Raw genomic sequence first — 24634 nt, 5'->3', positions numbered from 1 at the left:
AAATTAGCCAGGTGTGGTGGTCTCTGCCTGTAGTCCCAGCTACTCAGGAGGCTGAGGCAGGAGAATTGCTTGAACCTGGGAGGTGGAGGTTGCAGTGAGCAAAGATTGAGCTGCTGCACTCCAGCCTGGGCAACAGAACAAGACTCTGTCTCAAAAAACAATGACAACAACAACAACCCACCCCAAAACTCTAAAAGGAAGGGAAGCAACAGAAGATTTAAAAATATAATTCTGCAAGTTAGTGCCAGGCACGGTGGCTCACACCTGTAATCCCAGCACTTGGGAGGCCAAGGAGGGTGGATCACAAGGTGAGGAGATTGAGACCATCCTAGCTAACATAGTGAAATCCCATCTCTATTAAAAATGCAAAAAATTAGCTGGCATGTTGGTGGGCACCTGTAGTCCCAGCTACTCAGGAGGCTGAGGCAGGACCCGGGCATGAACCCGGGAGGTGGAGGTTGTAGTGAGCCGAGATTGTGCCACTGCACTCTAGCCTGGGTGACAGAGTGAGACTCCGTATCAATATAATAATAATAATAATAATAATAATAATTCTGCAAGTTAGAAAGACGTGGAAGAGTAGCGGTTAGTGTAGTGGACTGTAGAAAGCCAAATCCTAAACCTATATTGAGGAATCCAAGAAATCTAACTTACATAAAAAATCTTCAAAATGCTGAGGATTTAATGGTGCTGGAACTAGAGGTAAAGGGGGGTTGTTGAGCTAAAGTAGGGAATTTTTTTTCTGAGACGGAGTCTCGCTCTGTCTCCCAGGCTGGAGTGCAGTGGCGCAATCTCGGCTCACTGCAACCTTGGCCTCCCAGGTTCAAGCAATTCTCCTGCCTCAGCCTCCCTCGTAGCTGGGACTACAGGCTCAAGCCGCCACGCCTGGCTAATTTTTTGTATTTTTAGTAGAGATGGAGTTTCACGGTGTTAGCCAGGATGGTCTTGATCTCCTGACCTCATGATCTGCCTGCCTTGGCCTCCCAAAGTGCTGGGATTACAGACGTGAGCTGGCCAAAAGTAGGGAATATTAAGTTGTGGTTGAAAGTTAAAAAAAAAAAGTTGAGGATGTTAAGAAACTAAATGTAAGAAGCTTTAGATCAGGAAACAACAAAATGTGGCTCACCATCTTTTTATAAATAAAGTTTTATTGGCTATAATCCCAGCACTTTGGGAGGCCGAGGAGGGCGGATCACCTGAGGTCAGGAGTTCAAGACCAGCCTGGGCAATAAACATGGGAAAACCCTGTCTCTACTAAAAATACAAAATTAGCCGGGCGTGATGGTGCATGACTATAATCCCAGCTACTTGGGAGGCTGAGGCAGCAGAATCGCCTGAACCCAGGAGGCAGAGGTTGCAGTGAGCTCTGTCTCAAAAGAAAAGAAAAAGAAAAAGTTTGCTGACCTTTGTCCTAGATTCTTCCTCTATTTCACACTGTTGGGTGAACATAACGGCCACTGAGGGAGGCTCTGTTAGAAAAGCTGGGGCCATGGCAATTTGTACTTTTCCCATCAAACTCTTTGCCCTAAAGTTTACTCCTCTTCTACCAAGGTAGGAAATCAGAGATTTGCCAGGCGCAGTGGCTCACGCCTGTAATCCCAGCACTTTGGGAGGCTGAGGTGGGCGGATCAGGAGGTCAAGAGATTGAGACCAGCCTGGCCAACATGTGAAACTCCATCTCTACTAAAAATACAAAAATTAGCTGGGCGTGGTGGCGTGTGCCTGTAGTCCCAGCTACTCGGGGGCTGCGGCAGAAGAATCGCTTGAACCCAGGAGGCGGAGGGTGTGGTGAGCCGAGATCGCACCACTGCACTCCAGCCTGGTGACAGAGCGAGACTCTGTCTCAAAAAAAAAAAAAAAAAAAAAGGAAATTTATTCTCAGGCAAAGTTTAAAGTCTCTGGTCCTAGGAATGCTAGGCATTATTGTAGAAGAGGTGTCCCTTACCAAAAACAGATGATTACTATATGCATGCCAAACTGGAAGACCTCTTCTGTACCTGGCACCAGTCCCTCATTCCCAGAACACTGCCCTCCCTCCAGACAGGACAGGGGAAGCATACTGAGAAATCTGACAATCCCCATGGGAAAGGAGAAAAGACAGTGATACAGGCCCACTCAGATCATCCCACAGCAAAGCTTATAGTGAATAAGCCCCACTTACATGTTCAGAGCCAGCTGTTTAATCTCCACCCTTACACCTGAGAGGACAACCAAGACAACTTCGGAAAGTCTCTAACAATGCAAGACAGAGACCAAAAGCAACCGACAGAAGCATCTTGGAGGAAAAGGGGAGAGGACAATCTCAATAAATAGGATAGCACTGGCCAGGTGCAGTGCCTTGCTCCTGTAATCCCAGCACTTTGGGAGGCCAAGGTGGGTGGATCACCTGAGGTCAGGAGTTCAAGACCAGTCTGGTCAACATGGCGAAACCCCATCTCTACTAAAAGTACAAAAATTAGCCAGGTGTGGTGGTGCACACCTGTAATCCCAGCTACTCAGGAGGCTGAGGAAGGAGAATCGCTTGAACCCTGAAGGTGGAGGTTGCAGTGAGCTGAGATCATGCCACTGAACTCTAGCCTGGGCAACAGAGGGAGACTGTTTCAAAAAGAAAAAAAAAAGGTTGGCATAAAAAAGGATCATTCGGAGAAAAGAAAAAGACTCTTAGACTATGCATAACAGCAAAAGTGAAAAACTTTACCCATAAAATGCCTAGATGATAACTTTGAGGATCTCCCCCTGGAAAGCAAAGCCTGGAGACAGGCACACAGTTGGCTCACCTCTGACCCCAGTCCCTAATATAGTAGCCAGTTTTGAGCAGGAGTCACAGTCATGTGCTGCTGCTACAGCCACTCAGGGTGAACAGTGTGTCGCCAAGAGGAAACTAGAAATAAGTTTATAATTCTTTTATGTGCTGAAATACTTGTGGATATACGGGTTTTCTTTCTTTCTTTCAACCTGAGGCAGACTTTTAACCTACTTTGTTCCTCAGCAGCCAGGGAGACTAGTCTATGGTGAACTCTCAGGGAGCATTCTCCTATTAGACTTGGAGGGGAGGAGCATCTAATAACTCACATCTAGCCTGGAGAGTGTGCCTTGCTGGGCATGTTATAGACATGGTCTTGTTACATTTTCACAATGACCCTATGAGGTAAGTACTCCCATTCTTCTTCAGAGAAGAAAACTGAGGCTCAGGAAATTTTCAAGTAACTTTGCTATAACCTTCTGCATGCCTACTAAGCGTTAGAGCCAGAACTCGGACCAGGTTTGTCTACCTGACCATATTGTCCCTTTCATCATGCAAAACTGCTTGCTCCCTGAATCAATTCATATTAGCTTGCATATAAACCCACAATACTTATGGCCCTTTAATCAATCATAAAATAACAAGGCTAAGGAATTTCTTGGAATCTTGTCTCTCTTTTTTTATATGTTTATAGGACTTTCTAAATTTCTCTCCAACCTCAGAGCATCCAGCACAGGGCCTCATACCGAGCTGGTACTCAGCAAAGATGTGCTGACTGATTTATGGGTGCAGGACTTACCTTCCTGGCTACCAGCTGGATGGCATCATCCTCAAAGGCCTTTAGCTGCTTGAGCCGGGAACTTAGGATCTGCTGTAGCTGGCTGTATGTGTAGGGCTGGAAGGACATCCTGGTAAGACCCTGGGGAACCAAAACGACAGAGGAATAAGTTTGCTGATTGCCCATTGATTATCCAGGTGGAAAGTCACCCTTGGGCCCCCAAACCCGATTCCCAGGTCCCATATAACAAATTATACATTTCATACCTAGACTACCACTGCCTTTACTGACAATGACCAGTGGTGTCCTGCAGGGCAGTAGTTCTCGAACTATTTTTTCATTTCATTTAAGGACCTTTGATTCTTTTTTTCTTCTTTTTTCTTTTGAGCCTGTTGCCCAGGCTGGAGTGCCGTGGCGTGATCTCGGCTCACTGCAAGCTCCACGTCCTGGGTTCATGCCATTCTCCTGTCTCAGCCTCCCAAGTAGCTGGGACTACAGGCACCCACCACCACACCCAGATATATTTTTTGTATTTTTAGTAGAGACAGGGTTTCACCGTGTTAGCCAGGATGGTCTCGATCTCCTGACCTCGTGATCCACCTGCCTCGGCCTCCCAGAGTGCTGGGATTACAGGTGTGAGCAACTATGCCCGGCCCAAACTGGGATTACAGGCATGAGCCACCGCACCCAGTCTAAGGACCTTTGATTCTATCAGAATCATTTGGAAGTAGATAAAAGTTGAGGTGCTTTAATTGAAGTGGGTGAGAGAATCTTCAGATCTATGCTATACATTGTCACTGCACTTGGCTTCACTTACCAGGCTCTTCATGATTTCTTGTTGTGCTTCCTGCTGAACTGCAGGGCCCGTGAGGGCAGACATTGCATCTGCCTGGTTTATTGCACTATTCCAAGTACCTAACACTGCCTGGCAGGTTATAAGTGCTAAAACTTTTTTTTTTTGAGACAGAGTTTTGCTCTTGTTGCCCAGGTTGGAGTACAGTGGCGTGATCTCGGCTCGCTGCAACCTCCGCCTCCTGGGTTCAAGCGATTCTCCTGCCGCAGCCTCCCAAGTAGCTGGGACTACAGGCATGTGCCACCACACCTGGCTAATTTTTGTATGTTTAGTAGAGATAGGGTTTCTCCATGTTGGTCAGGCTGGTCTCGAACTCCTGACCTCAGGTGATCCGCCAGCCGTGGCCTCCCAAAGTGCTGGGATTATAGGTGTGAGCCACTGCGCCTAGCCTAAAACATTTTTTAAAATAATTAAACCTCCATGGCTTGGTGCAGTTTAAAAGTCCACGGGTAGCAGAACACCAAGATATGATGTTTGCAGAAAATCATGCAATGGTGATATATTCTAACATAGAAACTATAAGCATTGCAGAAATCACATTTCTTAATGTACCATTTCAGTATTCGTTTTTGCAGAACTTTTTTTGGGGGGGACGGAATCTGGCTCTGTCGCCAGGCTGGAGTGCAGTGGCATGATCTCAACTCACTGCAACCTCTGCCTCTGGAGTTCAAGCAATTCTCCTGCCTCAGCTTCCTGATTAGGTGGGACTACAGGCATGCACCACCACACCTGGCTAATTTTTGTATTTTTAGTAGAGATGGGGTTTTGCCGTGTTGGCCAGGCTGGTCTTGAACTCCTGACCTCAAGTGGTCCCCCCACCTTGGCCTCCCAAAGTGCTGAGTTTACAGACGTGAGCCACCACACCTGGACCATTTTTGCAGAACTTCTTGGCCAAGCTTACAGATCTGCAATAACAGCATGGGAACTGCCCTAGAACCTACCAGTCGGCTGGACACCCGGTTCAGCATGATTCGCTCTGGCAGGTCCATTGTGTTGGCAATTGTCAGGACCACAAGCCGGGCCTCCTTATGAGTGGGCCAGTCAAAGAGATTGTACATTATGTCTTGTTTATGAGTCCACAGAAGGTCGAGCTGCCAGGGAAAAGGAGAGAGATGCAGAGTCAATCACAGAGACTGAGCTGGGGCTTCAGAATGAAGACCTCTAACCACTGCTTTAGCTGTATGTTTCCCAGATCATAGCACCAAAGCAGTCCATTGACACATGCCTTTCAGCACCAGAAAATGGCTCATAAGAATAGAGAAAGGAGCCAGGACTTTCCTCCCTTCCACCCAGCACTTGCTCCTGAAACGTAAGGGACAGTCCCATTTCTTCTCCTGTCCTCCCATGGGCACCTCACCTCATCCACAAGCAGGACGGTGGTTTCCTGAGGAGACCCTCGGGTGCAGAATCGCTTTGCCAGCAGTTCTGCCGCGTGGTTAGCTGTTGCTTTTTGGCCTGTTAGCTTCTGCATTAGGAGAAACACAGTTGTGAGGGACTGTAAGGATCTTACTCCTCTGGGATTAAAGTTAAATCTGTAAATGGAGGGAGGCATTTAGCCTGAGGACTTCAGTATCTTATGTTCTGCCTCCCAATCTAGTCTTAACCTTAACTTGGAAGGACTAAGAGAAGGCGCCAAAAGAGAAGCTAAAGAAAGTGTGTGAGTTTGAAATGCAAATGAGCCACAGGATGGGCCAGAAGCCCCCTTAAAATCACTATTACATAATTCTCTAACTGGATGCTACCTGCTCCAAAATAACAGCCAATGGACGAAACAGCAAGACTCAACCTCTGGCCTGCCATGGACCCCTTTTCCATGTTGCTACACTGCTACTTGTGAGCTCACAGTTTTCACCATGTGGAAAAGCACTGGCTTCCTGGCTTGTAGTCATTATCCAGCTCCTAGACTTTGAATTCCCCTAGGGTAAGAATTCTGCCTTCCCTGCCCTTGCTACCTCTACAGAAAGGACAATGCCTGGTATATCATGAACATGCAATACACACAAAATTAAGTAACTCTTTCCTTTTTCATGTGCCACAAAGAAACAGTATTTTCCAAAAAGCCTAAACAGCTCTGCTTACCTGCAAGATTTGCACATAGACTTGGTGGGGCTCCGTCAGCTTCATGCCATTGACCTCAATGTATTGAAAGGGAGGCACATCATTGGCTTGGGCTGCCTGCTGCAGGCAGCGCATCACCTCATGCACAGTAGCAGTCTTCCCTGTCCCAGGGACACCAGAGATGTACATGCACCTAGAGCAAGAGGGGAAAACCCGTGGGGTAGGTCTCAGCCAGCCACTACATGCTATAATCAGTTAGGAGTATGGGAATGTATACTGAGGGAAGGACCAAGACCCTTGAAATGTGGAGGTGGGGGCAGTAGAGACCATCCTTGGAACCTGGTCAGAGTAGGACCTGCTTATATAGAATCATTCATTCCACAAGTAATGCTATATGCAAACTGCCTACTCAAAGAAGGCCAGTTTCATTCTTTCTGAAAGGCAACATTTCTGTTTCTATAGGATTACTTTGGCAACAAATGTCTCAGAAGCTTTAGGCTTCAGCAACGATTTGGTGTAGTCTGCTGATACTGGAGAAAGCCTGTACGGCTAAACAGTAACACCCAAGGCACTCTACTGGCAGGGGCCTTATTCCCCAAACTACCCTGCCTACCTCACATGACTCACCCTCCAGTATGGTCAAGGAGTTTGCTTTCCACAAAGTTGTAGATGTCTTGGAATTCCTGTTCCCGACAGGGAAGAGACTCAGGTATAGCAGAAACGTGTAGCCTACCATTGGTGGTAAATAGGAGAAAAGGAAGACTTTAGGAACATTCCCCAACCATCTACTCATTAATCAATGGAAAATGATTACGGTTTCTTGTCTATGTTTCTACGTGAAAACTCAAATTTCAAATGGCAGAGAATCCCTTCATTTTCAAATCCCTCCATTTAGCCTCATAATCCTTGGCCTCCATTTCTCCAACCAAATCACATGGGTGGACCTCATCCCATAGGAGATTCAGATTTTGCTTGATTTCTGACAGGATCCAGACTTATATGAAAGTCTCCATATGGTTCTAAAGGGCATCATAACAACGAGGCACTGTCCTGACTAATCATCTTCCATCCCTGTGGAAATGATGGCAGTAGACGGGAAGGTCAGTCCTCCCAGGGCCTGTCCACATTGGCTGACCCAGATGCTGCTTGAGAGGTTTCTTTTTCCTAAATACACACACTCACTTTACCTAGATAGGTAAAAGTGTAGACACATAGTGTATCTACCTTTATTTGGTAGACCAGTGACTGCTAATCACTCCCATTTCATGTGAATGAAAGCAGAGGCCGCATGGTTCCTGCCTCTCTGAAAGGGAATCAAGAGCAGCAGTACCTCAGTCGGGCTTCCTCCAGCACACTGGCTGGCTCCTGGGCAGCCAGGCTTCGACTACGGATCTGAGGAGTGGCACAACGTGGTGTTTTAGGCTTGAGCTGTATTCAAAACAGAGAACATATTTCACAAAGAAAAAGCAAAACACCATCTAGAACGCACCAGGTCATGTGATTTGTGCTGATCTGATAAAAGGAAGAGAGGTGGTGAATTCCTCTTAGTTCCTTCCTGGATAAAGGACCACGACTCTACCTCTCTCACCTCACATTGTATAAACTTTGTTCATCGTCCCAACGTGGTTTCTTTTTTCTTTTTTTTTTTTTTTTTTTTTTTTTTTGAGACGGAGTCTTGCTCTGCCACCCAGGCTGGAGTGCAGTGGCCGGATCTCAGCTCACTGCAAGCTCCGCCTCCCAGGTTCACGCCATTCTCCTGCCTCAGCCTCCCGAGTAGCTGGGACTACAGGCGCCCGCCACGTCGCCCGGCTAGTTTTTTTTTTTTGTATTTTTTAGTAGAGACGGGGTTTCACTGTGTTAGCCAGGATGGTCTCGATCTCCTGACCTCGTGATCCGCCCGTCTCGGCCTCCCAAAGTGCTGGGATTACAGGCTTGAGCCACCGCGCCCGGCCTTCTTTTTTCTAATGTATATATAGCATCAGGATTTAGAACATTGTCAGTCTGAGGAAAGAATTAAGTTTGGATGAAATACTATTTAAAAGTAAAATATTATCTTGAAAGACGAGAAATGCTTAAGAAACCCTAACTACTCTGCCCAAATACAGAAGAGAAGAGAAAGCATAAACTACGCTTGATTCATAAGATCTTTCTCTGGGCTTATTTGAAGATATGGTCAAGCATCAGCCCAGGACTTCCATGGCCCACGGTGTGGGACTTGGAGAAACCCTGGCAGATTTTTCCACTCCAAACCCCCAGATCACTGCTTAGGCTAGTCTAACAGCCCTCTGTCTTCTTCCTTGCTCATGGCTTGCTGGAGCAGGCCTGCTGCTGCTTCCCTCATCTTCATGGAATTTCTACAAAGCATTCTCTCCTATGCGGGATTTCACTCTACCCACCCTCTGTTTTCAGCCTGGCTAGAGAAAGAACAGTCTCTCCACTTCCTCCCGAGGCAGAAGGCACTTAAACTCTATCTGTTTAAAAGGCTTTACAGGCTGGTGTGGTGACGCACACCTGTAATCCCAGCACTTTGGAAGGCTGAGGCAGGAGAACTGCTTAAACTCAGGAGTTCGAGGCCAGCCTGGGCAACACAGAGGTGAAAGCCCCCTCTAAATTAGCTAGGCATGATGGCACACCCCTGTAGTCCCAGCTACTAGGGAGGCTGAAGTGGAAGGATCGCTTGAGCCTGGGAGGTTGAGGCTACAGTGAGCTGAGATTGCACCACTGCACTCCAGCCTGGGCAACAGACAGAGCAAGACCCTGTCTCAAAAAAAAAAAAAAAAAAGTCTTTACATGTATTGATTTTGGAGAAAACAGAACAGAACTGACAAGGCCTTGCTGAGAAGGTATCAAGAAACCTGATGCGCTTCTGCCTTTTATTATGCTGAAGGGACCCTACACCTTATATCCCTACTTTTGGGTTGGGGCGAGGAGGCACAATCAAACCAGAGGCCTGTCAAGAACCAGGACACACAGCAGGAGGAAGAGTGGTGGGCGGGTGAGCATTACCACCTGAGCTCTGCCTCCTGCTAGAGCAGCAGAGGCATTCGATTCTCATAGGAGTGTGAACCCTATTGTGAACTGCGTGTGCAAGGGATCTAGGTTGCACACTCCTTATGAGAATCTAATGCCTGGAGAGCTGGGGTAGAACAATTTCATCCTGAAACCATCCCCCCAAGTCCCTGCCATCTGTAGAAAATTTGTCTTCCACGAAGGGGGTCCCTGGTGCCAAAAGGACTGGGGACTACTGATCTACTGGATTCCTTTCCCTAGAGACTTTTCTTTTTTCTTGAGATAGTCTCACTCGGACGCCCAGGCTAGAGTGCTATGGTGCCATCTCAGCTCATTGAAACCTCCGCCTCCCAGGTTCAAGTGATTCTCCCGCCTCAGCCTCCAGAGTAGCTGGGATTACAGGCACCTGCCACCATTAGCCCAGCTAATTTTTGTATTTTTAGCACAGACAGGGTTTCACCATTGTTGGCCAGGCTGGTCTTGAACTCCCGACCTCAAGTGATCTGTCCACCTCGGCCTCCCAAAGTGCTGGGATTACAGGCGTGAGCCACCGTGCCTAGCTGAGATTTTTCTTTGATTTCAACCCAAGCCAAATCACATCTTCATGTGGAAAAACGGACATCAGCTTTAGAAAGTCTTCTAATTAAGACTTCCCAATTGCGTTCCAAAGAATAAGATGCTCTCTCAATTTAACTTTAATTCAAACATTTCTCAAGCACACTCAAACATCAGAAGATCCTGATCTGAATACCTTTTCGGTGTTCTGCTATAAAGTTCCACAGGAAGCAGAAAAGATGTCCATTGATCTCCTCCTTCCATCTTGCTGTGACACGATTTGTTACCAATATGTAAGTAGCACTCCCGGTTTCTCAGGTGTGTCAAGTGGGACAACAAAACTAACACCACGGCTCTGTGGCCGCACATGCGATACCCACTCTGCCAGTGCTCCGTGGCAGATGCAAAGAGGAGTGGGTCTTGTACTTCCCTCAGGAAGTTCGGCTCTTGGCCGCCTGATTCTGTACTGTAAAAGGGACTTAACTCAAAAATCACTCTTTACTAGATTCATTTTCAGTCCTAGTGTTCACTTAGGTCCCTTTCTCCATGAATATTCCACAAGGAATAGCATTGAATATAACAGACCTGTCCTCAGATTCCAGCTGTTACTAATCTGTGACCTCAGCATTTGTAACTTTTAAACTAAGAGAGGGATGCTTCGATGGGAAGTAAACCTAGTAGAACCTTACACTTTTCTTTGGCATCTTCGTGGGGGTGTGTAAGGATGACTTCAAGGAAGATCGCAGGTTCCTGGACACAGTTCTGGGTGTTCTCCTTGGAAGGGGCGGTGTGGAAGCCTCTTCTTCGTCACTGCTAGATTCTGAAATCTCTGCTGCTGGCAGAATCTCTTTCTCTTCTTGGTCACTTTTACTATGACCTAGAAACCTAAATGGTAGGGACATATTTTTTGCTACTCAGTGTTCAAGTCTAAATAAGAAGAACTCCATAACGTTAGTGTGGATTACAAGCATTGCAGGGTCCTTGTGACCAGACAACATGGGTGCTTGCTACTGAGACACTCTGTTAGGAGCATTATTTATATTATCTCATTAAACCCCTCAACAAATTTATGACATTTTTATTATATTGTGTAGATGAGGAATTTCAGACTTAGAAAGGTAAATTTGCCTTCCCAAGGTTACACAGATAGTAAATGACAAAGCCCAGGTTCAAATCCAGATCTCTCAGAATCCAAGTTCATGCTCTTAGGCACCCCCTCCCACCACCAGTCTTGCTGGACATGATGATCAGGGATGGGAGCCACCTAAGCCCAGGAAGTATTTCTTGCCCCTTCAAACTAAGACAATTATCTGAAACTTAACATAATTCCAGACATGCTAGGTAAAAGGTCAATTTCAATGGATTGGTAAACAAACAATATAAGAGGCTTTAAGAGATAAGAGTATAGATATCAGAGATGGCAGCAATGTTTCTCTGCCTGCCAAGGAGTAGTCTTACCGAAGCTGCTGCCTTATCCGGTTCATAGACAAGACAGAACTCTTTCTGCGGATACGATGGGGAGTAGAGGTGGCTTCATTCTGAGCTTCTGTTTCTTTTGCATCCCTACAAGAAATCACAGCGAGGTCACGGGAAGTAGTTTTGGACACTAGAGTGTCCAAAAGGCACTAGAAGATAATCAAGTGGCCTTATTGGCTCCCAGTCTTTTTATATATACTTTGAAAAGACCAAACTTTCTTTTTGCTAAAAAGTTGGCAAAAAATTATAACTAAAAAGTTATAACTGGCCGGGCGCGGTGGCTCAAGCCTGTAATCCCAGCACTTTGGGAGCCCAAGACAGGTGGATCACGAGGTCATAAGATCAAGATCATCCTGGCTAACACGGTGAAACCCTGTCTCTACTAAAAAATACAAAAAACTAGCCGGGCGAGGTGGCGGGCACCTGTAGTCCCAGTTACTCAGGAGGCTGAGGCAGGAGAATGGCGTGAACCCGGGAGGCGGAGCTTGCAGTGAGCTGAGATACAGCCACTGCACTCCAGCCTGGGCGACAGAGCGAGACTCCATCTCAAAAAAAAAAAAAAAAAAGTTATAACTGAAGCTTGACTCAAACCCAGAGTTCAAAGTCTGCCTTAAGCTTATTTAAATCAGACTCACCACCTCCCCAACTAGAAACCAAAATATACTACTCCCAGGGACAGGTGCTTGTCCTTTTTTGTTTCTGATGCATGTATGAATTTACTATCCACACAGGCTCAAGGTGAGCAGAAATGCAGCTGTATATTCAATATAAAGCATTTATTGAGCAAACTATTATGGAACAGGTGCTGAAGTTTCTAGGTAGCAAATACTACAAATTGTAACTTCTGGCTTGTTGCATTTTTATTTGTACAGCAAAGTTTGTTCTAAATGTCTTATCTTTTTGTACAGTTTGTATTTGAGAATAGTCTCCAGTTAAAAAATGAGTCCTAGCCAGAGCAATCAGACGAGACAAAGAAATAAAGGGCATCCGAATTAAAAAAGAGTATGTCAAACTGTTAATGTTCACCAATGATATGATCATATACCTAGAAAACCCTAAAGACTCATCCAAAAAGGTCCTAGATCTGATACATTGCTGAAAGAAATCATAGATGGCACAAACAAATGGAAACACATCCCATGCTCATGGATGGGTAGAATCAATATTGTGAAATGACCACACTGCAAAAGCAATCTACAGATTCAACATATTCAATGCAATTCCTATCAAAATACTATCATCATTCTTCACAGAACTAAAAAAAAATACTAAAATTCATATGGACCAAAAAAGAAAGCCCGCATAGACAAAGCAATACTAAGCAAAAAGCAAAATCTAGAGGCATCACATTACCTGACTTCAAACTGTAACTTCAAGGATATAGTTACCACAACAAAATGGTACTGGTATAAAAATAGGCACGTAGACCAATGGAACAGAACAGAGAACCCAGAAATAAAGCCAAATACAGCCAACTGATCTTTGACAAAGCAAACAAAAACATAAAGTGGGAAAAGGACACCCTATTCAACAAATGGCGCTGGAATAATTGGCAAGCCACATGTAGAAGAATGAAACTGGGGCCAGCCGTGGTGGCTCATGCCTGTAATCCCAGCACTTTGGGAGGTCGAGGTGGGTAGATCACCTGAGGTCAGGAGTTTGAGAGATTAGTCTCTACTAAAAATACAAAAAATTAGCTGGGCGGTGGCAGATGCCTGTAATCCCAGCTACTCGGGGAGCTGAGGCAAGAGAATTGCTTGAACCTGCGAGGTTGCAGTAATCCAAGATCGTGCCACTGCACTCCAGCCTGGACAACAAGAGCGAAACTCTGTCTCCAAAAAAGAAAAAAAAAAAAAAACAAAGAAGAAGAATGAAACCAGATCCTCATCTCTCATCTTATACAAAAATCAACTCAACATGGATCAGAGACTTAAATCTAAAACCTGAAACCATAAAAAATCTAGAAGATAATGGGTAGGCGTGGTGGTTCATGCCTGTAATCTCAGTACTTTGGGAGGCTGAGGCAGGTGGATCACAAGGTCAGGAGTTCAAGACCAGTCTGGCCAATATGGTGAAACCCCATCTTTACCAAAAATACAAAAATTAGCCAGGCGTGGTGGCACGCACCGGTAGTCCCAGCTACTTGGGAGGCTGAAGCAGAAGAATTGCTTGAACCTGGGAAGCAGAGGTTGCAGTGAGCCGAGATCATGCCACTGCACTCCAGCCTGGGCGTCAGAGTGAGACTCCGTCTCAAAAAAAAAAAAAAGAAAAATCTAGAAAAAAGAAATTCTAACATTGGAAAAAGTCTTCTAGACATTGTTAGGCAAAGAATTCATGACTTAGAAAGCAAAAGCAAATGCAACAAAAACAACAATAAATAAATGGGACCTAATGATACTAAAAAGCTTCTGCACAGCAAAAGAAATAATCAGCAGACTCTAAACAGACAATCCACAGAGTGGGAGAAAATATTTGCAAACTATGCATCCAACAAAGGACCAATATCCAGAATCTACAAGGAACTCAAACAAATCAGCAAGAAAAAAACAAATAATCCCATCAAAAAGTGGGCAAAAAGCCAGGTGCGGTGGCTCACACCTGTAATCCCAGCACTCTGGGAGGCTGAGGTGAGTTGATCACTTGAGGTAGGAGTTTGAGACTAGCCTGGCCAACATGGTGAAATCCTGCCTCTACTAAAATACACAAATTAGTCAGGCGTGGTAGCAAGTGCCTGTAGTCCCAGCTACTCAGGAGGTTGAGGCAGGAGAATTGCTAGAACTCAGGAGGTAGAGGTTGTAGTGAGCCAAGTTCGCACCACTGAACTCTAGCCTGCGCAACAGATCAAGACTCCCTCTCAAAAAAAACAAAAGGGAAAAAAAGTAGGCAAAGGACAGGAATAGACAATTCTCAAAAGAAGGTATAGAAACAGCCAGTGCTGTTGAAAAAAAATATTCAACAGCACTAATTATCAGGGAAATGCAAATTAAAACCACAATGAAATACCACCTTATTCCTGTCAGAATGGCCATAATTTGAAAAGCAAAAAATAACAGATGTTAGTGTGGATGCAGTGAAAAAGGAACACTTCTACACTGCTGGTGGGAATGTACACTTGTACAACCGCTATAGAAAACACTGTGGAGATTCCTTAAAGAACTAAAAGTAGATCCACCATTTGATTCAGCAATCCCACTTCTGGGTATCTACCCAAAGGAAAAGAAGTCATTATATTAAAAAAAGACACATGCACACGCACGTTTATAGCAGCACAATTTGCAATGGTAAAAATATGGAACCAGCCTAAATGCCCATCAACCAACGAGTGGATGAAGAAAATGTGGTATATATTTACCATGGAATACTACTCAGCCATAAAACAATGAAATAATGGCATTTCCAGCAACTTGGATGGAGTTGAGATCATTATTCTAAGTGAAGTAACTTGGGAATGGAAAAATCAAATATCACATATCCTCACTTATAAGTGGGAGCTAAGCTATGAGGATGCATAGGCATAAGAATGACATAAGGGACTTTGGGGACTCAAGGGGAAGGGTGGAAGGGGGGTGAGAAATAAAAGACTACATATTGGGTACAATGTACACTGGTCAGGTGACAAGTGCACCAAAACCTCAGAAATCACCACTTAAAAACTTATCCATGGGCCGGGCGCGGTGGCTCAAGCCTATAATCCCAGCACTTTGGGAGGCCGAGACGGGCGGATCACGAGGTCAGGAGATCGAGACCATCCTGGCTAACACGGTGAAACCCCGTCTCTACTAAAAAATACAAAAAATGAGGCGGGCGAGGTGGCGGGCGCCTGTAGTCCCAGCTACTCCGGAGGCTGAGGCCGGAGAATGGCGTAAACCCGGGGGGCGGAGCTTGCAGTGAGCTGAGATCCGGCCACTGCACTCCAGCCTGGGCGACAGAGCGAGACTCCGTCTCAAAAAAAAAAAAAAAAAAAAAAAAAAAAAAACTTATCCATGTAACCAAAAACCACCTGTTCCCCAAAAACTATTGAAATAAAATTAAACAACAACGAAAAACTGCCTTAAAAAATGACCGTTAAAATGTGGCAAAAAGCCACAGGAACTAATGAAGTCCCAAACTGGATAGCAATGCAGGTTTGGGAAGTTATCTTCTATAGCAATGATCCCCAAATAACAGCTCAGTATATTGGAATCATCTGAATAGCATTTCCAAATATAGATTCCTAGGACCAGTGCTTGGAGTCTGACTCACCAGGTGTGGGAAGAGGCCTAGAAATCTGTATTTTAAGAAAGCTCCCCAATAATTCTGTGACATAGGTTTTTCAACTACTGTTCTAACTTTTTAGACTATGACCCACACACTTCACATGATGTGAAGGATTTCAATTTGCTCTGTGGGTAATGGCCCTGGTCACCTCTTTTGGATGTTTTCTGGTTTCAGAATCACGGATGGCATCACTGAAGATTTCTGTCCCCCTCTGATAGGGGTAAGTATTCTCTCCTCTTTAATGTCCATGGTTTTCCAAGCTGGAATTCGGGTTCTCAGGATTATGCAACGTTTGGGTGAAGCCTTATCATCCTCAGTATAACAGAGTCCAGTCTCTCTGGTTTTCTCTGGGGCTTTCAGAGCTGGAGACAAGGTCTGAAGTTTATCAGGCTGAGATCTCTTAGAAGGTGAGGTGATCTCCGAGAAGGCCACTTTCCGTTTCATTCTTCCTGGAGAATCCAAGGAGGCACATGAAGTCTGCCGGGACATCTGAGGGTTACCTAAGCCCAAGATAAATCACCACAGACAATGTGTAAGTTTTTTACCTAACAACATACAAACCCGCAATCTCATTACAGCCAAATTCTGCCACTCCGTTATACATAAAACATGAATTAGCTATATTTTTAATCATTCCAGGCTTTCTTTCTCCAGCCCGGGTAGCTCTAATAATTTTTCACCTCTCACCTAAATTTTAGGAGTGATTTTCCTAGTTAGAACCATGTCAACTTTTAATTCAGTTTTTGCAGATAAATGGGGTAAGTCTTCTCTCATCTCTAACAGGTTTCCCTGAAATAACCTATCAAAACAGTGGGTCTCAACTGGGGTAACATCACATGCCTTCAACCCTAACTCAATGACATTTGAAGAAATTTATACTAGAGATGCTATCAAGTAACAATGATTACTTGATAGCACAATAACCCAGATTATATCTGCCAATGGAGAGAAGTGGGGTTCCTGGGAACAGTCCACTGGGTTCTGTGAATACACAAAACTGTGTGGAATTGCTCCTCCCTCACGAGGATCACAGCACCAAGGACCCCAGCTGCCCATTTGCAGATACCAACTGAGCAGTTAAAAAGGCAGGCGTGTGCCAGGGGCTAAGGTTAAACAAAAGTTGAATGAGGCTCAACCCTGGTTCCAATACACAAAACACTCTAGTCTAACAGATGATATACAAGACTGCCTATTATATAAAGTGAAATAAGTGTCCAGAAGCACATGAGTGCTCATAAAGATGGCTTTTGAGATATACCTTGAAAGAAAGGTAAAATTTCAACAGAGTTGAAAGATGAAGAAGAGAGGACATAAGGAAAAAAAAAAGAAAAACCCCCTCGTTTCTTTTTTTTTTCTTTTTTTGGAGACACAGTCTTGCTCTGTCGCCCAGGCTGGAGCGCAATAGCGTGATCTCAGCTCACTGCAACCTGTGCCTCCCGAGTTCAAGCGGTTCTCCTGCCTTAGCCTCCCGAGTAGCTGGGATTACAGGCATGCGCTGCCACACCCGGCTAATTTTTTGCATTTTCAGTAGAGACGGGGTTTCACCATGTTGGCCAGGCTGGTCTTGAATGCCTGACCTCAGTCGATCCACCTGCCTCGGCCTCCAAAAGTGTTGGGATTACAGGCGTGAGCCACCAGGCCCAGTGAGCCCCTTCATTTCGGAAGGTAGTATTACAGATTAGTTAATATTTTTGCTGCATTTTCTAACTGTTTTGTACTTTACATTCAGCTCCTAAAACACACAGTGTACTATAGAGCTATCAAGAATACAAGAAACTTATACTTGAAGAACTTGACACCTACACAAAAAATTCAAAAAGGATGAATGACTATATATAACAAGTGAGGATGAGCTCTCAGAAAGGCTGGGGAGTGAGCTTCAGATACACTGTAAGGGGAAAAGCAAGTTGGAAAAGAATATATCCAGTATGCTACCCCATTGGTAAGAAAATGAAAAATAAATGTGTGTCTGTACATAGGTATACATATATGCATACACATCTGCTGATTCTTCCAAAACGACACATATGAAAGATAAACCAGAAAGTAAAACAATTAACATATAGAAGGTGGGGTAAGCAGGGTGGGAAGGCAAGGAAAGGAGTAGTGCTTTTCTAGGTAGATTTAAGTAGTTTTGACTCGAATGATATTCATGTTTCACATATTTAAAAAATTAAATAAAAAATGGGTGAAGTCTTAAAATGAAACACAAACTCTGATAGCTGGGCACGGTGGCTCATGCCTGTAATCCCAGCACTTCGGGAGGCCAAGGCGCGGGGATCACTTGAGCCCAGGAGTTTGAGACCAGCCTGGGCAACATGGCAAGACCCTCTTGCTACAAAAAATTAAAATAAAATTAGCCAGGCATAGTGGTACGCACTTGTAGTCCCAGCTACTTGGGAGACTGAGGCAGGAGGATCATTTGAGCCTTGATCATTGACCAAGCCTACAATAAAGTCATGATTGTGCCATTGCATTCCAACCTGGGTGACACAGCAAGACTCTGTCTCAGAAAACAAAAACAAAAAAACCCAGAAAATAGAGCCAAGTGCAGTGACCTACCCTTGTAGTCCCCGCTACTGGGGAGGCTGAGGCAGGAGGATTGCTTGAGCCTGATCACTTGAGTTCCAGGCTATAGTGCACTATGATCACTAACTCAATACTGTCCCATAAATGAACATTTTTATCACATAATCCTTTAGCCCCAGTATTGCCCACTGTGATCCATTCCACAACTTACTGCCAAGCTCCAGCCTCTTCCTGGCTCTTGGGGTAAGAGGATGGGTAGGAGTTTGGCGAGATTTGGAGGCGGAGTGCCTTGATTCAATCCTTTTGGCCACATGTTCTGCTGGGGTCCAAGAAGGGCTTTCTACACTCTTACTCTTTGTTCCCACGGGCTTCTGGCACTTGGCTGCACTCTCTAGTGGTTTATTCAACTCCGCAAATAGTTCTGAGGACAGTGGCCTGAACTTCTTCTCATTCCAGGATAGTTTCACAAAGAGAGTCTTCTCATTTTTCAGATTCGTCGGTACCACATCCTTTGGGGCTAAAGGTATCACCTGAATTCAGAAGTACAGGTAAGCAGGAAGAGATGAGCCCCAAAAGATCCAAGGAGTATGCCATCAGAGCTACAATTAAAAATATTTAAGTCCACATCTGTACCTAAAATGTTACCTTTCCAATCTAAAGAGGCATAGACATGGCATAACATATTGCTAGAAAAACACATAAGAATAATGAGTATTTACTATTTACTCATTTAATCATTAACGGCTTTAAAGACATCAATGAAATATATAAATTATTCCTTTCATTTTTAAAAATGTTTATTGTTCACTTCTCAATTCCTATTATTATCAACCTAGTTCAAATACGCATCATCTCACTCCTGGGTTATTTTCACAGATTTCTCCTAGCTGATATTCTTATACCCTACCATTGCTTTCTTTTCCAGTCCATTCTGTTCACCTATGCCAAGTTTCCCCACCAACTTATCTAAACATGCTCTCCTGCTCAACAGCCAATAATGACTCCCACTGTTGCAAGACCAAATTACTTAAACTACTTTTTCAATGCCTTCTAAGATCTGGCCTCGTTTTACCTACAGAGTGCGCAATACTGCTTGAAGTGGTCTTGTCACAGTCCTGCTATTCCCACCACCGTGCTCCTGCCTAGATGCCCCAAGCCCTGTGCCTCTCTGCGTATACTCATCCTGCTGCCTCAACTTCTGCATCTGCCTCACACTCCTTTAGCTTTCTCTCCTTCGCTCATTTAACTCAAAGATAAATTACAATAATCATGCCAGACGAGAGTCTCTGCCCTAATGCTCAATGAACCACATAATCAGCATACAACCACACCTCACGCCACAACCTAATCTCATGTTGGGGAGCCTGAAGTCACTTCAGGAAAAACTCATAACCAGTGACTTACTTCAGCGTGCAAACCAGCCGCTCATTAGCACCTGATTTATTATGAAATCCTGTCATACAAATTTGTCTGTAGCAACTAGCACTCTTTGTACTGATTTACTCAAGGTGCAGTCCTCGTTTAAGCCAGCATATTCAGCCTCACAATGCTCTATGCATGCCACAGTCATAGCTAAATATAACATCCGGCTGAGATACATCTGCTAATTCCTGCTCATCCCTCAGGTCACAACCCAAATGTCACTTCTTGCAGGAGGCTCCTAACACATGATATGTGCTCTCAATAAACATTTGTTGAGATGAAACAGACAGGCAAGCACAGAAGATGACAGAAAATAATATATTCCCCATGGGGTAAATTAGAGGCGGTAATATTTCTGGGGTCATGCAGTTCAGGAGGCAGACAGAAATAAACTTCAAGGTAGAACCAAGGATTGTGACATCACCTACCCGAACAAGGCCAATGATGGCCTCCGCATTAATGTTGCTGTCACAGGCCGGGTAATCATACCAGAATATTTCCTGTGCACCAGGCTTCCGGCCCAACAAATGCCGTTTACAGGCAGGGACTTCACAGAATCGGACAAACCACTGTACTCGAGCACGTTTCTTACGAGGAGGATCAGAATCTAGAAGGAATTCGGTGGAAAGGGAAAGGTTAAGACAACTCAAGGACACTTTACTGGGCAATTCCTGTGTGCCAGACACCATGCTTAGCCCTCGACATGTGTCGCTTTGTTTCGTTTTTTCAGACAGTCTCTGTCACCCAGGCTAGAGTGCAGTGCTCCCATCTCGGCTCACTGCAACCTCTGCCTCCGGGGTTCAAGCGATTCTGCTGCCCCAGCCTCCTGAGTAGCTGGGATTATAGGCGCCTGCCATCCTACCTGGCTAATTTTTATATTTTTAGTAGAGACGAGGTTTCACCATGTTGGCCAGGATGGTCTCAAACTCATGACCTCATGTGATCTGCCTACCTTGGCCTCCCAAAGTGCTGGAATCACAGGCATAAGCCACCACGTCCGGCCAACATTTTTCTATTTTTTTTTTTGAGACGGAATCTTGTTCTGTCCCCCAGGCTGGAGTGCAGTGGCATGATCTCGGCTCACTGCAACCTCTGCCTCCCTGGTTCAGGAGATTCTCCTGGCTCAACCTCCCAAGTAGCTGGGACCACAGGCCCGTGCCACCACGCCTAGCTAATTTTTATATTTTTAGTAAAGATGGGGTTTCACCATGTTGGCCAGGCTGGTCTCAAACCCTTGACCCCAAGTGATCCGCCCACCTTGGCCTTTCAAAGTGCTGGGATTATAGGCATGATCCACCGTGCCTGGCCCAACATGTGTTACCTTTTTTTTTTTGAGACAGAGGCTCACTCTGTCAGCTGGACTGGAGTGCAGTGGCTTGATCTCGGCTCACTGCAAGCTCTGCCTCCCAGGTTCACACCATTATCCTGCCTCAGCCTCCCAAGTAGCTGGGATTACAGGCACCCGCCACCACGCCCGGCTAATTTTTTTTTGCATTTTTAGTAGAGACGGGGTTTCACCGTGTTAGCCAGGACGGTCTCAATCTCCTGACCTTGTTATCTGCCTGCCTCGGCCTCCCAAAGTGCTGGGATTACAGGCGTTAGCCACCACACCTGGCCGATTTTTAATCCTTCTAATAACCCTACAACGTAGGTACTACAGCTATCCCCCTTTTCAGGCAAAGAAATCAAGTGACGGGGACCCTAAAGAGTTTGTCAAAGGTCACATGACCAACTGCAGTAATCTAATTCCAGCCCACACACCCGCTCTTCTGGGGTTGTTCCATTTCCTAATGGTGCTATCAGCCAGCAAAGGGATGACAAAAAGGCCTCTGAGAGGAGCTACTCTAAACACAGGCAATGAACAAATAAAAATCAGTGACTATAAAGACAGAATCAAACAGCAGCAAAACAAAAATCCTACAAAAAGTTGGCCAGGTGTGGCGGCTCATGTCTGTAATCCCAACACTTTGGGAGGCAGATCATGAGGTCAGGAGCTCGAGACCATCCTGGCTAACACGGTGAAACCCTGTCTCTACTAAAAATACAAAAAATTAGCTGGGCGTGGTGGCGGGTGCCTGTAGTCCCAGCTACTCGGGAGGCTGAGGCAGGAGAATGGCTTGAAGCCAGGAGGCGGAGCTTGCAGTGAGCCGAGATGGTGCCACTGCACTCCAGCCTGGGCAACAAGAGCAAGACTGTCTCAAAAAAAAAAAAAAAAAAAAAAAAAAATTAGCTGGGCGTGGTGGCAGGTGCCTGTCATCCCAGCTACTCGGGAGGCTGAGGCAGGAGAATTGTTTCAACCCAGGAGGTTGAGGTTGCATGAGCTGAGATCGCGCCACTGCACTCCAGTCTGGGCGATAGAGCATGATTCTGTCACACACACACACACACACACACACACACACACACACACACATACAAAGAATTATAGCATCAACCACTGAGATGACTTCTGGCAAATGCATGCTTGCAATCTTCAGCTTATTACCGCATACGATTTGCATCACTCCACACCAGCAATAGCTCCAACTGAAAGAACACTCACTACTGCCATCATCATCATCATCATCTCTTCTCTTCTTAGCTTTCTTCAGAGAAAGACTAAAGCCATCCAATGGAGCACCAAGAGAGGATTCTAGAATCTACACACCAAAAACCGTGATTCTGATGTGCTGCCTCTATTGGACATTAGTTTGATGAGGTTTTTCTCCATACTTCAAAGTATGTCAAAGAGAAAGTATGTCAAAGATCCCCCTTATCTATGTGCAGTACTCTCCCCTTATCTGCTGAGGGTATGCGCCAAGACCAGTAGATGTTTGAACCTGGAGATACTGCCACTAACCCTGTATATGCTATACTTTTTCCTATACGTACATACTGTACAGCATGGATACACTGGACAAAGGGATGACTCACATTCCAGGTGGGACAGCATGAGATTTCACATTACTCACAATGGCACACAATTTAAAGCTTATGACTTATTTCTGGAATCTTCCATTTAATATTTTTGGACTACGGTTGTCGTCAGGTAACTGAAATCGCAGAAACTGAAACCATGGATAAGGGGGACTATAGTAATGTAAAACATCTTTATCCACTCAGTCTGTCAGTTCCTTCTCTTGGGCATACATATTACCACAGGATTACCTAATGACCATGCCATTCTTCTGTCTCTTGAACGAGGCAGTTTTGGATAGTTTCAAATTGCTGTCTTCCTAATCCTCCTTGTGGAGCCGTGCCCCGCTCCCACATTGCTGTGCTCTCCTCTTGTTTTGCAGAGGGTTAGAAGGTCAGCAAATCAGCTAAGGCTTTCAATGTGGGCTTGTAGGCTCTGGTTGATGCCACCTTCCATTTTGCTCCTCCAGCCTAGGGGCAGTAGTGGCTTCCCGCACTTACTCATCTCTGGGAAATGTCACCTTTTCTTCTAGCCTTCCCAACACCTACACACAAGTTCCTCTGGGTAAAACACCTTAAGTGTTTTTGTTTTCCCTGACTGAAACCCCAACTGCTACACCTTCGAAATCCAACTTACCTCTTCATTTATAACGAAGTAGCACTTGTAAAATGTATTACTAACCTTCATGTCAAAATTAAAGGACACATCTCTATGATAGTGCAAATTAACTGTTTTTTCCTTCTCTCTTCCTCCCAAATTCATCCATTCTCTCCATCCCCCCCAACTATGCCTTAATAGCCATTCTTATCTCCCCAAATAATGAAAAAGTTAAATTATTGAGCCTTCTAGTTCCATTTTACTCAATACTGCTTTGGTGAGTAAAGAAGTTTTCTAGATGGAAGAAGATGCAGCTAGCTCTTACGTGATCCCACCTCAGTCTAATGTGCCCTGCACACTGCTGTGAACAAAAGAATCGACAATCTCCCCACCTCCCAATCATTCATGACAAGGAATGGTTTATTATTCCAGTCCCAAACTCACCATCTTCGAACAATTCAAGCAATTTAGCAACATACGGGTTTTCATCATCATCCCCTTCAATCAACACAAACTGTCCAATCTGGATGTGAATCTCAGTGGAACAACCTTCTGTCTTCACACACATTTCTCTAGAAGTAACAGAGAAGCACATTAGGAAAAAACTTAAAGTGGGTCAAGCTCTTCAGATCCCCTGGGCACAAAGAAGAGGGCTCTCCAATCCCCTGATTTCTTTCTGCTGACCAACTCTCCTACTGGGAAAACAATTCGCCCAGTTATATTTAAGAATAGGCAAAGTGGGTTGAATGAATTGTTTTAGCTGAGTAATGAATCCAAAGGTCTTATTATGAACCCTAATTCCTCTCAGTTATTGACAAAGAACAGCAAAAGCTTCCCACAACAAATGTTTCCCAAGGCTATCAAGCTGCTCAGTAACAAAGTCAAATTGTCAGAGATCTCCAGGGCTGGGAAAGACACAGTAAAAACATCTATCATCTCGTTATCATCAAAAGTTATACAGAACTCACCTTAAATAGACATGACATTATCATACATATAAAATTTTATGAGCCTACCATAATTTTGCCTCATCACTAACTGCTATATTTATCCCATCACCTTCTTGCACCAAACAAAACCCCTCCTTACAATCAGTTCTAATCTCCTGTTCATTCATTGTCAATCTGTAGTAATTAGAACAGGCTAGATACAAGTTGACTGTTCAGCTTGAGAAGCTGTATTTCCAGGACAACCAAAGGATCCCATCACTCACCTATAGGTTTGGTAGTGCAGTTTTCGATCCAACAATGGCCTGCCAACCCATGAATAAGTTTTTCTGGTCTTCAGTCTTGTGGGGTAGTGTGCCATGGCTCCTGTGGAAGAATCCAAACTCTGAGTTACCACGATAAATATTTGGTATTTATCTGATGGATTCTAAGACATAGTCCCTGACTTCAAATGAGTTCAGACTTATTTTCTGCCCCTGCTACACTCCCATATGTTTTAAACTAAGAAAACATT

The 24634-nt window shown here is 44.8% G+C and overlaps 1 protein-coding gene across 1 annotated transcript in view; it reads right to left on the bottom strand.

The window, feature by feature from the left end:
- ORC1 (origin recognition complex subunit 1) overlaps window positions 1-24634 on the bottom strand; it is a 32885-nt gene that overhangs the window by 6180 nt on the left and 2071 nt on the right. Inside the window, exons 2-14 of the mRNA XM_030912710.1 lie at window positions 24387-24486; window positions 23618-23745; window positions 20109-20287; window positions 18470-18788; window positions 15878-16229; window positions 11455-11559; window positions 10686-10881; window positions 7763-7860; window positions 7060-7161; window positions 6454-6625; window positions 5732-5839; window positions 5316-5465; window positions 3543-3662 (exon numbers count right to left, since the gene is read on the bottom strand). Coding sequence (XP_030768570.1) covers window positions 3543-3662; window positions 5316-5465; window positions 5732-5839; window positions 6454-6625; window positions 7060-7161; window positions 7763-7860; window positions 10686-10881; window positions 11455-11559; window positions 15878-16229; window positions 18470-18788; window positions 20109-20287; window positions 23618-23745; window positions 24387-24481 — 2124 coding nt within the window. The 5' untranslated portion in view covers window positions 24482-24486. The remainder of the gene's footprint in view (window positions 1-3542; window positions 3663-5315; window positions 5466-5731; window positions 5840-6453; window positions 6626-7059; window positions 7162-7762; window positions 7861-10685; window positions 10882-11454; window positions 11560-15877; window positions 16230-18469; window positions 18789-20108; window positions 20288-23617; window positions 23746-24386; window positions 24487-24634) is intronic.

This window comes from Rhinopithecus roxellana, chromosome 12, assembly GCF_007565055.1.
Source record: "Rhinopithecus roxellana isolate Shanxi Qingling chromosome 12, ASM756505v1, whole genome shotgun sequence".
NCBI lineage: Eukaryota > Metazoa > Chordata > Mammalia > Primates > Cercopithecidae > Rhinopithecus > Rhinopithecus roxellana.
Note: the sequence above shows the minus strand (reverse complement) of the source record. Positions and strands in the feature narration are given on the sequence as shown.